Source organism: Haliaeetus leucocephalus, unplaced genomic scaffold (assembly GCF_000737465.1).
Source record: "Haliaeetus leucocephalus isolate CR32 unplaced genomic scaffold, Haliaeetus_leucocephalus-4.0 Scaffold526, whole genome shotgun sequence".
Classification (NCBI taxonomy): Eukaryota; Metazoa; Chordata; class Aves; order Accipitriformes; family Accipitridae; genus Haliaeetus; species Haliaeetus leucocephalus.
The window spans coordinates 1,510,444-1,521,546 of NW_010972962.1; the positions used below are offsets into that span (position 1 = coordinate 1,510,444).

The 11,103-nt window shown below is 41.9% G+C and overlaps 1 protein-coding gene across 1 annotated transcript in view; it reads right to left on the bottom strand.

The window, feature by feature from the left end:
- Positions 1 to 293: 293 nt before the first annotated feature.
- Positions 294 to 11,103, bottom strand: part of FLVCR1 (feline leukemia virus subgroup C cellular receptor 1) — an 11,013-nt gene continuing 203 nt past the window's right edge. The window contains exons 2-11 of the mRNA XM_010576526.1: positions 10,665 to 11,098; positions 7,239 to 7,383; positions 6,577 to 6,717; positions 6,198 to 6,265; positions 5,843 to 5,946; positions 4,589 to 4,699; positions 2,876 to 2,981; positions 2,545 to 2,656; positions 1,775 to 1,842; positions 294 to 356 (exon numbers count right to left, since the gene is read on the bottom strand). Coding sequence (XP_010574828.1) covers positions 294 to 356; positions 1,775 to 1,842; positions 2,545 to 2,656; positions 2,876 to 2,981; positions 4,589 to 4,699; positions 5,843 to 5,946; positions 6,198 to 6,265; positions 6,577 to 6,717; positions 7,239 to 7,383; positions 10,665 to 11,098 — 1,352 coding nt within the window. The remainder of the gene's footprint in view (positions 357 to 1,774; positions 1,843 to 2,544; positions 2,657 to 2,875; positions 2,982 to 4,588; positions 4,700 to 5,842; positions 5,947 to 6,197; positions 6,266 to 6,576; positions 6,718 to 7,238; positions 7,384 to 10,664; positions 11,099 to 11,103) is intronic.

Below are 11,103 nucleotides of genomic sequence, written 5' to 3' on the forward strand. Positions count from 1 at the left end.
AAATATGCGTCCTGAATGTGCATGTCTCCCTAGCATGGAGACTATTCACACAGTTCTTTACTAATGAAACTGCAGAACTTGAAAACTGTTAAAATAAATATTCCATACAAAGGTGAGTTATTTGCATCTTGGGCAAAACGAATGGAGCATCTTCATAGTTTCCACCGCACAAATATCACCAATATCACCAAACACATTTTGCTACTCATACACACAAATCCAGTGATTATACTAATTAATATTGTTCAGTATCCAACCAAACTTGTGCGTTTCTAAGTCACCTTATTTCAGCTTTATAAAGCTGACTGTATTTTTAATGTAGTACTTTCAGGTTCTACAGGACTGTCAACTGGTACCTGGAGAGGGGGAAAAAAAAAAAAGCAGGAATTAAGCTGTTACTCAGCAGAAGCTATTTCCAACCTCAGTATTCTTGGGTAATTATTAGGCTAGAATCCAACAGTATATGTAGTTAATGAGCCAAATTAGGCATTTATAGAAAGCCTTATTTTCCCTTTTATCTGTAATGAAAAAAAAAAACCAGAACAAAACCAAAAAAAACAAGAATTGAGTTTCTTATTATAACTCTAAAATATATATTTACTGCATATAGATATTTATCACATGGAGATTAACTTTCAGGGTTTTTTCTCCATTACATTTAAACACAGTAGAATCTTGATGATCAAGGTTTGGCATCAAAGTGCTATTGTACCTTATTAACATAGGCAGCTCTCAAATATTTATGGTAATATCAGGGCAAGGACTCCAGTTTTTTTTTATATCCTGGCTAATATAAATGAAGTTGCGTGACCATCTAGGCTAATTAACAAGGTGATAACAGAAAACAGGCAAGTCATGGACCACTGCCTATAGTCAGCATGTACACCCCGAGATAGCCCTGACCCAGGCTGCTAAACCCACAGGATGCCATAGTGTGCACACACAGCTGCACAGGTTTCAGGTTCGAGTTGCTCATATAGCACCAGCTTGGAAGTTTCTGAACCTTATGCAGACACTAACTGCGTGCACCTGATCGCAGATGATCAAAAGCTGCTATATATATGTATGCAAGACACCTACACATAAGAAGTGTGACAAAGGATCTTGCAATATCTGACTCCAAAAAGCTGTTTCATTATCTTGATCCAAATGACCAAAAAACTCACAGCACTGAAAAAAGTTTCCAATGGCAGCCTTATTTCTACTAGTAACTGTGATAATTTGGAAAAGCTGCTGAAACATGGTCTTAGGTCCTGAACAGCAGAAAGTGCTACACTCGCTCTTCATTTAAATTGAGAGGGTGCTCAGCAGAACAGACCCAGCTCTTCATGCAGCACAGTGTAGAAACTGCAGCATGACTTCTGTTCATCAGACACTGACCTCACTTAAAGGGAGAGCAGGTATTTTAAATAAAATATGTAGTCTCTAGTACAGCCTCCTAACCCAATACACAAAACAGCTTCACAATTTACAATGCTACCTGCAAATAGGAAAAAGCAAGATTCAAGCAACAAAATCAGAGATTAATATTAGGCACTTAAAATTCAGGAAAATCTGAGAGCAGAATGTCTTTCAGTTTTTTTCATAGAAGCTAAGGTGAGAAACAGATATCTGAGGGCAGCATCCCACGTGGCTCTGTTGTTCCAAAACCGCATGGAAACAGTCATACTATAAGTTTTTGTCAATTACTCTTTTGCTGTTAATATTATTATGCCAACAGAAGCCAAGCATTCAAGTATGGCAATACAACCACAGTAAAAGAGTCACCACTTACAGCTTTAACATCCAAATTCATAATCCCCGAATTCACATTGTGTCTTCGCAAATCTGATTTTATTAAGGCTGAAACAAAACAAAACAAAAAAAAAAAAAAAGAAAAAAGAGAAAGGTGGTTCACAACTTTGCAATGACATGCCTTTCAAGGGAAATGTACAGTGCAAGCACATAGAAGCTGCTTTCAGCACATATTCAAAAAACCTGTATTCACCCTTGCAATTTGAACTTACTGACAATTTGAACTTGCTCCTCACAAAGCACACACAGAAAATGACAATAAAAGCTTTTAAACCATGAGTACTTAAAGCAAAGCTTGATGGTTTTAGCACTTTCAGCACATTTGTAAGTACCAGCATGTGTAAGTCACTCGTACAGTTCAGGAATACATCAGCCATTTCTTGCATTTGGAAAACTACAAACTGTCTCCATTTATGTATTTGTTTACATTTACTATCTTACTCTGGAGATAGACATCTGCCTCAAATTCAAGACATGACCTAAGAAATGGGTGACAGATGGCTGTCCATATATTAGTAACATCATCCTTAAAACAAAGGGGGTGCACACAGCAAGTATTTAAAGTGAAAAACAAAGCAAAAAAACCCCAAACCAAACCCTGCACTTTCTGTCAGCCCAGACAGAAAGCCACCTATTTAAATCCTGGATGTCCAAGACATCTGAAAACTACCCAGAAATTCACTATCTCAAAAAAACCCTCCCCATTTTTACATTAAAGAGAAATCATTACTTACATTTCTGATTAATTACCTGTTAAGATAATGCCCACAAAAATCCAAGCACAAAGAAAGAGGTTTCCTGCACGAGGACTGTAGTCTGTTGTGAGTTTTCCTTGAACAAGTGTAAAGACAATTCCAAATATCTATAAACAAACAAGTCACTTCATCAGGATCACATAGAAAAGAGCCATCACTCTACCTTGCAAAGTTTCAGGTCACATCTTATAAAAGCCAAATTTAAAAAATTAAGACTACAGCAACACAACAGAGACTTAACAGCCAAGTCTAAGAAAGGCTTCTTAGATTCAAGCAGAGTGGCCTTCCTGAACATTACTTCACTTGAAGAAATAAAATGATATAACCTGTGCTGATGCATTAAGGAGACCTGACGAAGTGCCTTCAGACTCTGGGTATGTAATTTCCACAGCAAATTCAAACCCAAGTGGGAGATAGCCAGTCATGAAGAACCTGTTGAAGCGGAGAGTAAGAGGATGACAGGTATGGCCTTCATCTATTACTACAGCTAAGAAAATCAAACATGAACACATGGTATTATGAATTAGCTGGTATTCTGAACTGTCTGTTTTCAAGACCTAACATGATTCAATGCTTGCTTTGTCTGCTTCGTTCCCCTGACCTCATCCAACAATTTTAGCCATACATCTCTCTTTTTAGGACAAAGATGTTTTAACATATTTGTCCTGTTTCCCATAACCACCTGAATACATATGAAACAACCTTCTCTGACCAGTCCACAAGCCACTCCATAATTGAAGCCAATTACTTTAAAATGAAAGACATACACGAACGTCATCATTTCATCAGCCCAAACATCTGTGCTGGAGGACAAAAAAGAGACCATCAGTAGGGAATGAGGCTGGATGTGGAAGAAGCTGAGGGGACCAATGGGTGACAGGAAGAGCAGGGGCTGAATGCAGTTGAGATTGGTCAACTAGTTTTTAAACTGAAACTCTCAAAACATTTCTGGCTCTACCTTGACGGCCGTGTCTGGACACAGCACCATTTCCTCAGCACCTTTGGGGGCTCTTAGATTATGTATCTATGAGAAGTGCTCATGCTCTTCTGAGCCAACAAAGCACCCAGCATGTTGCTCAGGCTATCAAAACATAGATTAATCAAAATGCACAGAAGCCAGTCTTCCTAGATTTGCTCATTAAACTCTAATCACTTATCCACTGGGCAACAGAAAGATTCAGCTTTACTGCAGACAGCTTTTTGAATTGGAACCAAACAAATTGACCACATACAGACTTCTGTTAGCTTGTCCTGGTTTCAGCTGGGATAGAGTTAACTGTCTTCCTAGTAGCTGGTACAGTGCTATGTTTTGAGCTCAGTAAGAGGAGAATGTTGATAACACTGATGTTTTCAGTTGTTGCTCAGTAGTGTTTAGTCTAAAGTCAAGGATTTTTCAGCTTCTCAAGCCCAGCCAGCAAGAAAGCTGGAGGGGCACAAGAAGTTGGCACGGGACACAGCCAGGGCAGCTGACCCAAACTGGCCAACAGGGTATTCCATACTGTGTGATGTCATGCCCAGTATATAAACTAGGGGGAGTGGGGGCAGGGGGAATCGCCACTCAGGGACTAACTGGGTGTTGATCGGTGGGTGGTGAGCAATTGCCCTGCGCATCATTTATACATTCCAATCCTTTTACTATTACTGTCATCATTATCATTATTAGTTTCTTCTTTTCTGTTCTATTAAACCATTCTTATCTCAACCCATGAGTTTTACTTCTTTTCCCAATTTTCTCCCCCATCCCACTGGGTGGGGGGGGAGTGAGTGAGCAGCTGCGTGGTGCTTAGTTGCTGGCTGGGGTTAAACCATGACAAGCTCCATAAAAATGTTAAATGAAATTCACTGAAAAATCAGTTACTTTCAGTTTATTCTGATATAACAGAAGGTGAAACCCTAGTAAGCCCTATCTGTACTGTGAGCTATAGGAATAGGTTGAGAGCACAGCAACAGAATATACAGCAGACTCATTTAGTTAAACAATTAAATACTGTTTCTGAACAGAACTGCAGTAAGTCTTCTAGTCCTCTTTAATCGCTCACCCAAGTACTCCTCCAGTCACGAACACTACTATAAGGTATCCGAGGTCCAGGGTAAAAGTAAATACCAGCAACCCAATGAAAGAGAGAACGTAAACAATCAAAGTAGTTTGCCTGCAACCCAACAACAACAACAAAAATTAACATTGTTAACATAAGGTCATAGCACATTGCTGAAGCATGGAAGAGTAATATAAACATTACTTACTCTCTAACAACTGACATTCTACAGCTATAAAGTTTGCTTCATGTAATTCTGACTCAAACATGTCACACAATGAGAATGTATCCCTTCCCAAACTCTGTTGCCTTGGTTATAGACTGCTTTGCTCAAGGCTAAAAAGACTTACTCAGACTCTCAAAGAGTGGACAATCACAGCAGATACTATTACCTTAAAATTAATTTATTTCTCCGCTATGTTGTACCTCTTGGCCATTCTGCAGCGCTGCCCATTATACAATACACGAGCAGCCAAATCGATCACTATTACCAATAAAAGTCAGCCTAAGAGGCAAGTCAAACAAATCTCATTACAATGTTCTACTTATTTTAAATCTGGAATAAGGGATATCATCCAAAATATTAAAGCACACATCACTTATTTATAAGCCAAAACACATGCAGAAACAAAGCCAATCTACAGCATTAACATCCATTAGGTTTTAGAGCTCTTGCACATAATGTACTAAGAGTCACAGGGGAGAACTACTCCACCGCAAGCAGTGCTCCAGGGCACTGCTCACTCCTGAGGGGCACCACACCATGGGTGATGGACCCAGGAGTTCCTACCCCGGAACAGAGCTCTGCTCCATGGTCATCCCTGAATTAAAGCAAATATTATGCTTACTAATAGGACCGGGAGTAGTATAAAAAAAAAATTAGAATCCATCAATTGCCCATTTTACAAAACCAGGCAGAGTAGGTTTTGAGCCTTTATGACTTCCTAGGAGAAGGAGCCCACTGTAAGACATACAGTGCTTTCCTTGTTAGCCTTACACTCCTGAAGAGACAGGAGTAGATGGAAAACCCCTTTGCATCTTTGCATTCTCTGCTCTCATTTCTTTTGGCGAAGAACCAGTAAGAGTCTCAAGCTTTTCCCGTAGCCTCAGAAACTAGTCTCTACCAAGGCCGCTAAAAGATCAGGAGTGAACTGCATTTTATCATCAGTTCACTTCAGCCCTTATGTTGCAATATTTCTCTAATGCAATTGCACCACTTTCCTACCCCTAGCCCCATACATGCCTACCCACACTTACTTGTATGTTTTAGTGTAATCCAGCCACAAACCACAAATAATCGAACCCACCATTCCTGCCACCACCAGTGTCAAGCCAATTCTCCCAGCGTTCACTTCTTCACCCTTTCAACAAATATTTATATGGTGCTCATTAATAACTTGCTTCCACTCAGAGTCAAGTTCAGACCTCTTGGCAGTCATAAGTGCAAACAAACATTCCTATGACTCCCATAGCTGTATGGTGCAAGAAACTGTAGGGAGGTATAAAGGAAACCAAACGTCTGAGCACACATAGCACCTACATAATAATAAACATCACCTCTGCAAAGGTACAGTAAAAAAAAAAAAATACAAAGAAGATCCAAGAAACTTACCTCATAATGAGTTACTACCATCTGGTTTAATAACGTGGAGACAGAATAAAATGCCCCTGTCATAATACCTGCAGTACCAAAAGAAAAGCTTCAGTCATTCCAGGTGTAGCCACGCAGATCTGGTACCCTAAAGAGTTAATCTTTATTTATTTAAGACTCGCATCAGAGGCAAAACCTTTTATCTGCCAGGTAAAATCTCTTCACCAGACCTACATATGGTATTTTGAATCCTGCCGGACTTGCCAGCACTGGCTGTTGAGTAAGTAAAAGCTTGACAGTCCCTCCCACATAGAAAATCACCACCACAACTAAAACTCGATATGTTTTCGGCACACATTTGAACTGTTCTGCCAGACTACAGCCAGACAGCATCACTTACCGTAACTGATCAGCAAAAGTACAAATGGAATATTTTTGAACAAGTTAATAATCGACTGCTTGTAGGAGTAATCCTCGGGAGGCATGGTTTGCAGGACAGCTTGAGAGTGACTAGGAGGGTATTTGGGCTTTTCTTCAAACACTGGGGAAAAAGAAGGAACAATTTTGACTTGTTTTCACCAGACTAATGCTTTTTCTTTTTGAAGTGTTTTGGTTTCATGAATTTCAGAAGATTAACTTGTGGTTTTTAACACTTCCATGAAACAAATATTCTAGATTTTCTCATGGAAGAATCAAGTCACAGCCACAAAGGTTGTGCTAATTATTCGGTCACATCTGATTGCTACCAACGTATGGTCAAAGACAGACTTTATCTGCAATGTGTCTAGAGCTTTGTATCCGAATTGTAAGACTAACAGAGAGACTTCAAATTACATCATAATGTCCTTGTAGCAAAAAGTCTAAGTGAACTAAATATTCTGAGAGAGGTCACTCCACGTGAAGCACGACATACAGTAAACTGGTTGTTGCTTAACCCTGGCGCAACAGGTAAGTGAACACAAGTAAACTCGAGAAACTACTTTGAGCAAAATCAGATTTTAAGTGAGATGTTGTAAACACTCCCTATGGTCACCATTTAAATTACAGGAACAGAAAACTTACCAACTCCTGTTAAGAAGAACAAAAGCGTGGACACTATTGCTGTTCCATAGAACATGATGCTGATGTTATGTGCCATTAGATTGATATCGTCAGGTGTATTTGGAACCAAAACAGGAGGCAACAAAAAGCCAATTGCAGTGCCAAGCTGGAAAGCAAGAAAAGAAAACCAAAAATCATTTCCCTGGGAACATAAAAATTAACAGAATTGAAAAGCCTTACCAGGTAGAAATCAGAATTTATATCATAATAAGTATTAATAAAACAATGAAGGGCAAGTGTTCCTTTAGTATTATACTTCTGAGCCATCCACTCTCAATGACATTTCACAATCAGGTCTTCCATAACTCAGGTTTTAACCTTTTCATTTCTAAATTAAACTACAATACTACACCTAGTTGATAGCACATTTAACAACTAAGCATTAAGGAAGTTTTTTTGCAGAAGAATCTTTCACAGGAAAATACTGTGTGTGCACATAAATTTGTATTGGTCATCCTGCAACTGAAGGCCTAGAGATGACAGAAGTCTCCAGCTACTCTTGTAGAAAGCGTCTTCTCTTTTTCTCAATCAAAATCCTCCACTTGATGTCACAATCCTGCCACTACAGTAACAAAGACTGACATGCAAGGTTTACTGCAGATCTGATAAAGCAGAGAAGAGCAAGAGAAAAGGAGCATCCTTATTAAGAAACACAAACCCAAAACCTACATCTGCAATTATTGCTAAGGAAATAAAGAAAAAAAAATAAATCCCAAAATGAAGTAGTAGTGGGTTTGTATCTGTAGTCAATTCCAACGTAGCAACTGATTTTGTATTAAAAAGGACAAAAAAACGAGGACTGAAATTTGGGGTATATATATATATATATAAAGCATTTTAAAACATGAAGGAACAATAGTCTTGGACTACTCTCCAATTTATCTCTGCTGCTCCTCCAAAACTAAACTGTGTTTTAAAGTATTAGAACAAATTTTTTTTTTTAAATTAAAAAAAAAAAAAAAATCTGCTTCTGTTTCAGGTAAAAGAATAAAATAAAAAAGAGCACCAAAGACTGTTGGAGTAGTAAGTCCAACACTCAGAAAGTACTTAAATTAAAGGTGTGCCAATGTGCTTACAAAGCGCCCTTTGTGCATATGCTCGATGAGGCTTTTGCTGCCTCCCCCCGCCGCACCAGATTCACACAGTATCCAGTGCTCATCTGAAGAGTTTGTCCCTTTTTATCCTCACCCTTCAGTATATGAACCCTACAAACATGAACCGAGTACACAATTACTCTTTTTCTTAAGGTATGTTTTTTCCTCCCCCAGTCAGTGTGAGTCGATACAGTACTCACAGTATTCCAAGAAAGTCAAATGATACCATTTTTCACATTTTACATCTAGAGAGGTTAAGGCCAGAAGGATCGAGAGTTCCAATGAGTCTGGTGTGCCCAGTTTAAGATGCTGAATAGTTGTGGAAATTTGGCACTCCTGACAACCCAGTGATTTGTGTTTCAACTGCAAATGGTCGGCATCTCAGGAAATAACGGGTGCGATCTGATTTTTGATGACTACTCTGTCCCTCCTCTGCCTGCGGTCTCAGCCCTGTTTGCTGTAGCTCTGAAGTTATGCAAAATATCTGATAATGACCAACAGCCCAGTTGATTGTAGCAACCCAATTGTTACACAGCTCACTTTGTGCAATTAAACAAGTACAGCGAGACTATATTGTAAACACATATGGAGAAATGAATTGCGTTGGAATATACAGACAACATTACTTCTAACTTCCAAGTGCCTAATTTGTCATTTCACTACTCTTTCAATCTAGCTTTTGAGAGGTGGTGTTTTTTTTTTTTAAGAAAGCAAAAACTGAGAACAGAGAAGTTCTATTGTCTGACACTTCGTCAGTCTTCATGGGTCACAAGCAGGACTGGGATCTTAAGACCTATGTAGCACACAGGTCTGAGCTAGCAGGGTACAGCACAGCTGCAGAATAATCTATAAGCCTTTGCACAGGACTGCCAGAGGGAGACGAAATACACTTTGTCAGTGCGTTTCACAGGTGTTTCCCTGTCAGAGGGCTATCAAGCAGGTCGGCACACTGAGATCAGTCCTAGCTTCTGGAGGGGAATGTGCTCCAGAAACAACTAAAGTTTATTGTGTTCACACCTCTGCTCTCGTTTTCCTTGTCCATCTTCCTCATGGCTCCCATCCACACAATCCCTGCACTCTTGCTCCTGTCCTGCACCACTTCAACCCCCGTATCTCAGCATCCAAGCAAAGCATCAGTTTCAGACTCAAGTTGGATCCTTGGCACCGCACTGCAGAACTGAAATCCCAGTAACTCCTTGCTACTGGGAGGACCAGTGCATGTCAGGAAGAGCGGAAATTTAGCTGCCAAAGAAACCTTTAACCTGATTCTGGGACACAGAAGCAGAATTTTTGCTCAACTACTAAACCAACCAACCAACAACCCCCCATCTCTTCAGTCCAAAAGGGACAGTTGACTTGTGCACTGGAAGACTGCAATGCAAAAAAATTGTTTTGGAAAAGCATTGGGAAAACTATAAACAGCCAGGTATGAGCTAATGAGCAACCCTAACTGTAAATACATAACGCTAATATTACTGCTGTAATAATCCAAAGTGCACAAACATAAAATCATTAGACTCACATGAGGAAAAACAAATCCCCTGTTACCTTAATTAAACCATACCTATGACCTCAGCCTGCACCAGCGATGTTGATTGGAATCTTAACCTTTTGTTGCCACAAAAAAGCGGGGACAGTGGCAGGGGGCGAGAACAAGGCTATGGGAGGAAAAAACCCATCAGTATCATATCTTCACCCGTGCTTTCAGATACGCCTGTTCCAGCTCTCTGAAACTGGCCGTGACCAGGGAGATCGAGGAAATCTGTGACTCGGTTATCAGCTCCCCACAGCGACATGAGCCCTTGCAGTATTACAGAAAACTTCATGAGTCACCAAGGCATTGACTACTGGCACTTAGCGATTTGAGGCCGTATTTAAAAAGCAGAAACTAATACATGCCGGCACCGGGGCTCTCCACAGAGGTTCACGTACTTCACCCCCCTCCAGCTGGGGGTGGATTCAGTCGGATGAACGATGCTGAACGCGAGAGACAAGATGCCGAACACGAGGAGAAGAGAAAGCAGGGCAGGACGACTTCCAAGAAGGGTCTCAACCGACGGACTCCAGGCAGCCGAGAGAAGCGCGCGAGCTGCTGCACCCCCGCCACGCGGCCAGCGTCCCGCACGGCGAGGCTGGCTGGGCAGGGCGGGACGGGACGTCGCATCACCTCCGCGCTTGCCCCCGCTCCGTCCCTTTTCCTCTCTCCAGCGCTGCCCCGCAACCATTTCTCGGGGAACGCCTTCTACCCCCAACCGACGGACGCTAAGGCAGCCCGCTTCCCCTCCGCCCCTACCTGGTTGCCCAGCACGGCCACGGCGCAGGCGGTGGAGACCTCGGTGGGGCCGAACCAGACGGAGGCGATGCGCGAGGGCAGCCCCAGGATGAAGACCTGGGCGACGGCGCAGACGGCCTGGGCTGCCAGCGTGAGGGGGTACCGGCCGGGGGCCAGGCTGGCACACTTGAGCCAGGCGCCCAGGCCGTTGAGGCCGGCGCCCAGCAGGGCAGTGAGGCGCAGGCCGCGGGCGTCCAGCAGCCAGGTGGCGGGCAGGATGAGCGGCACGTAGGCCACCATGTAGACCATGGAGAGCCAGTCTATCTGCGTGAAGGAGACGCCGTAGAAGCCGGCGAAGACGTTGCTGAGGATGCTGTACTGGATCCACTGGAAAGCGTTCACCAGCGAGTAGCAGCTGAAGACGGCCAGCACCGCCAGCCGCCGCCGCGACAGGCGCGTC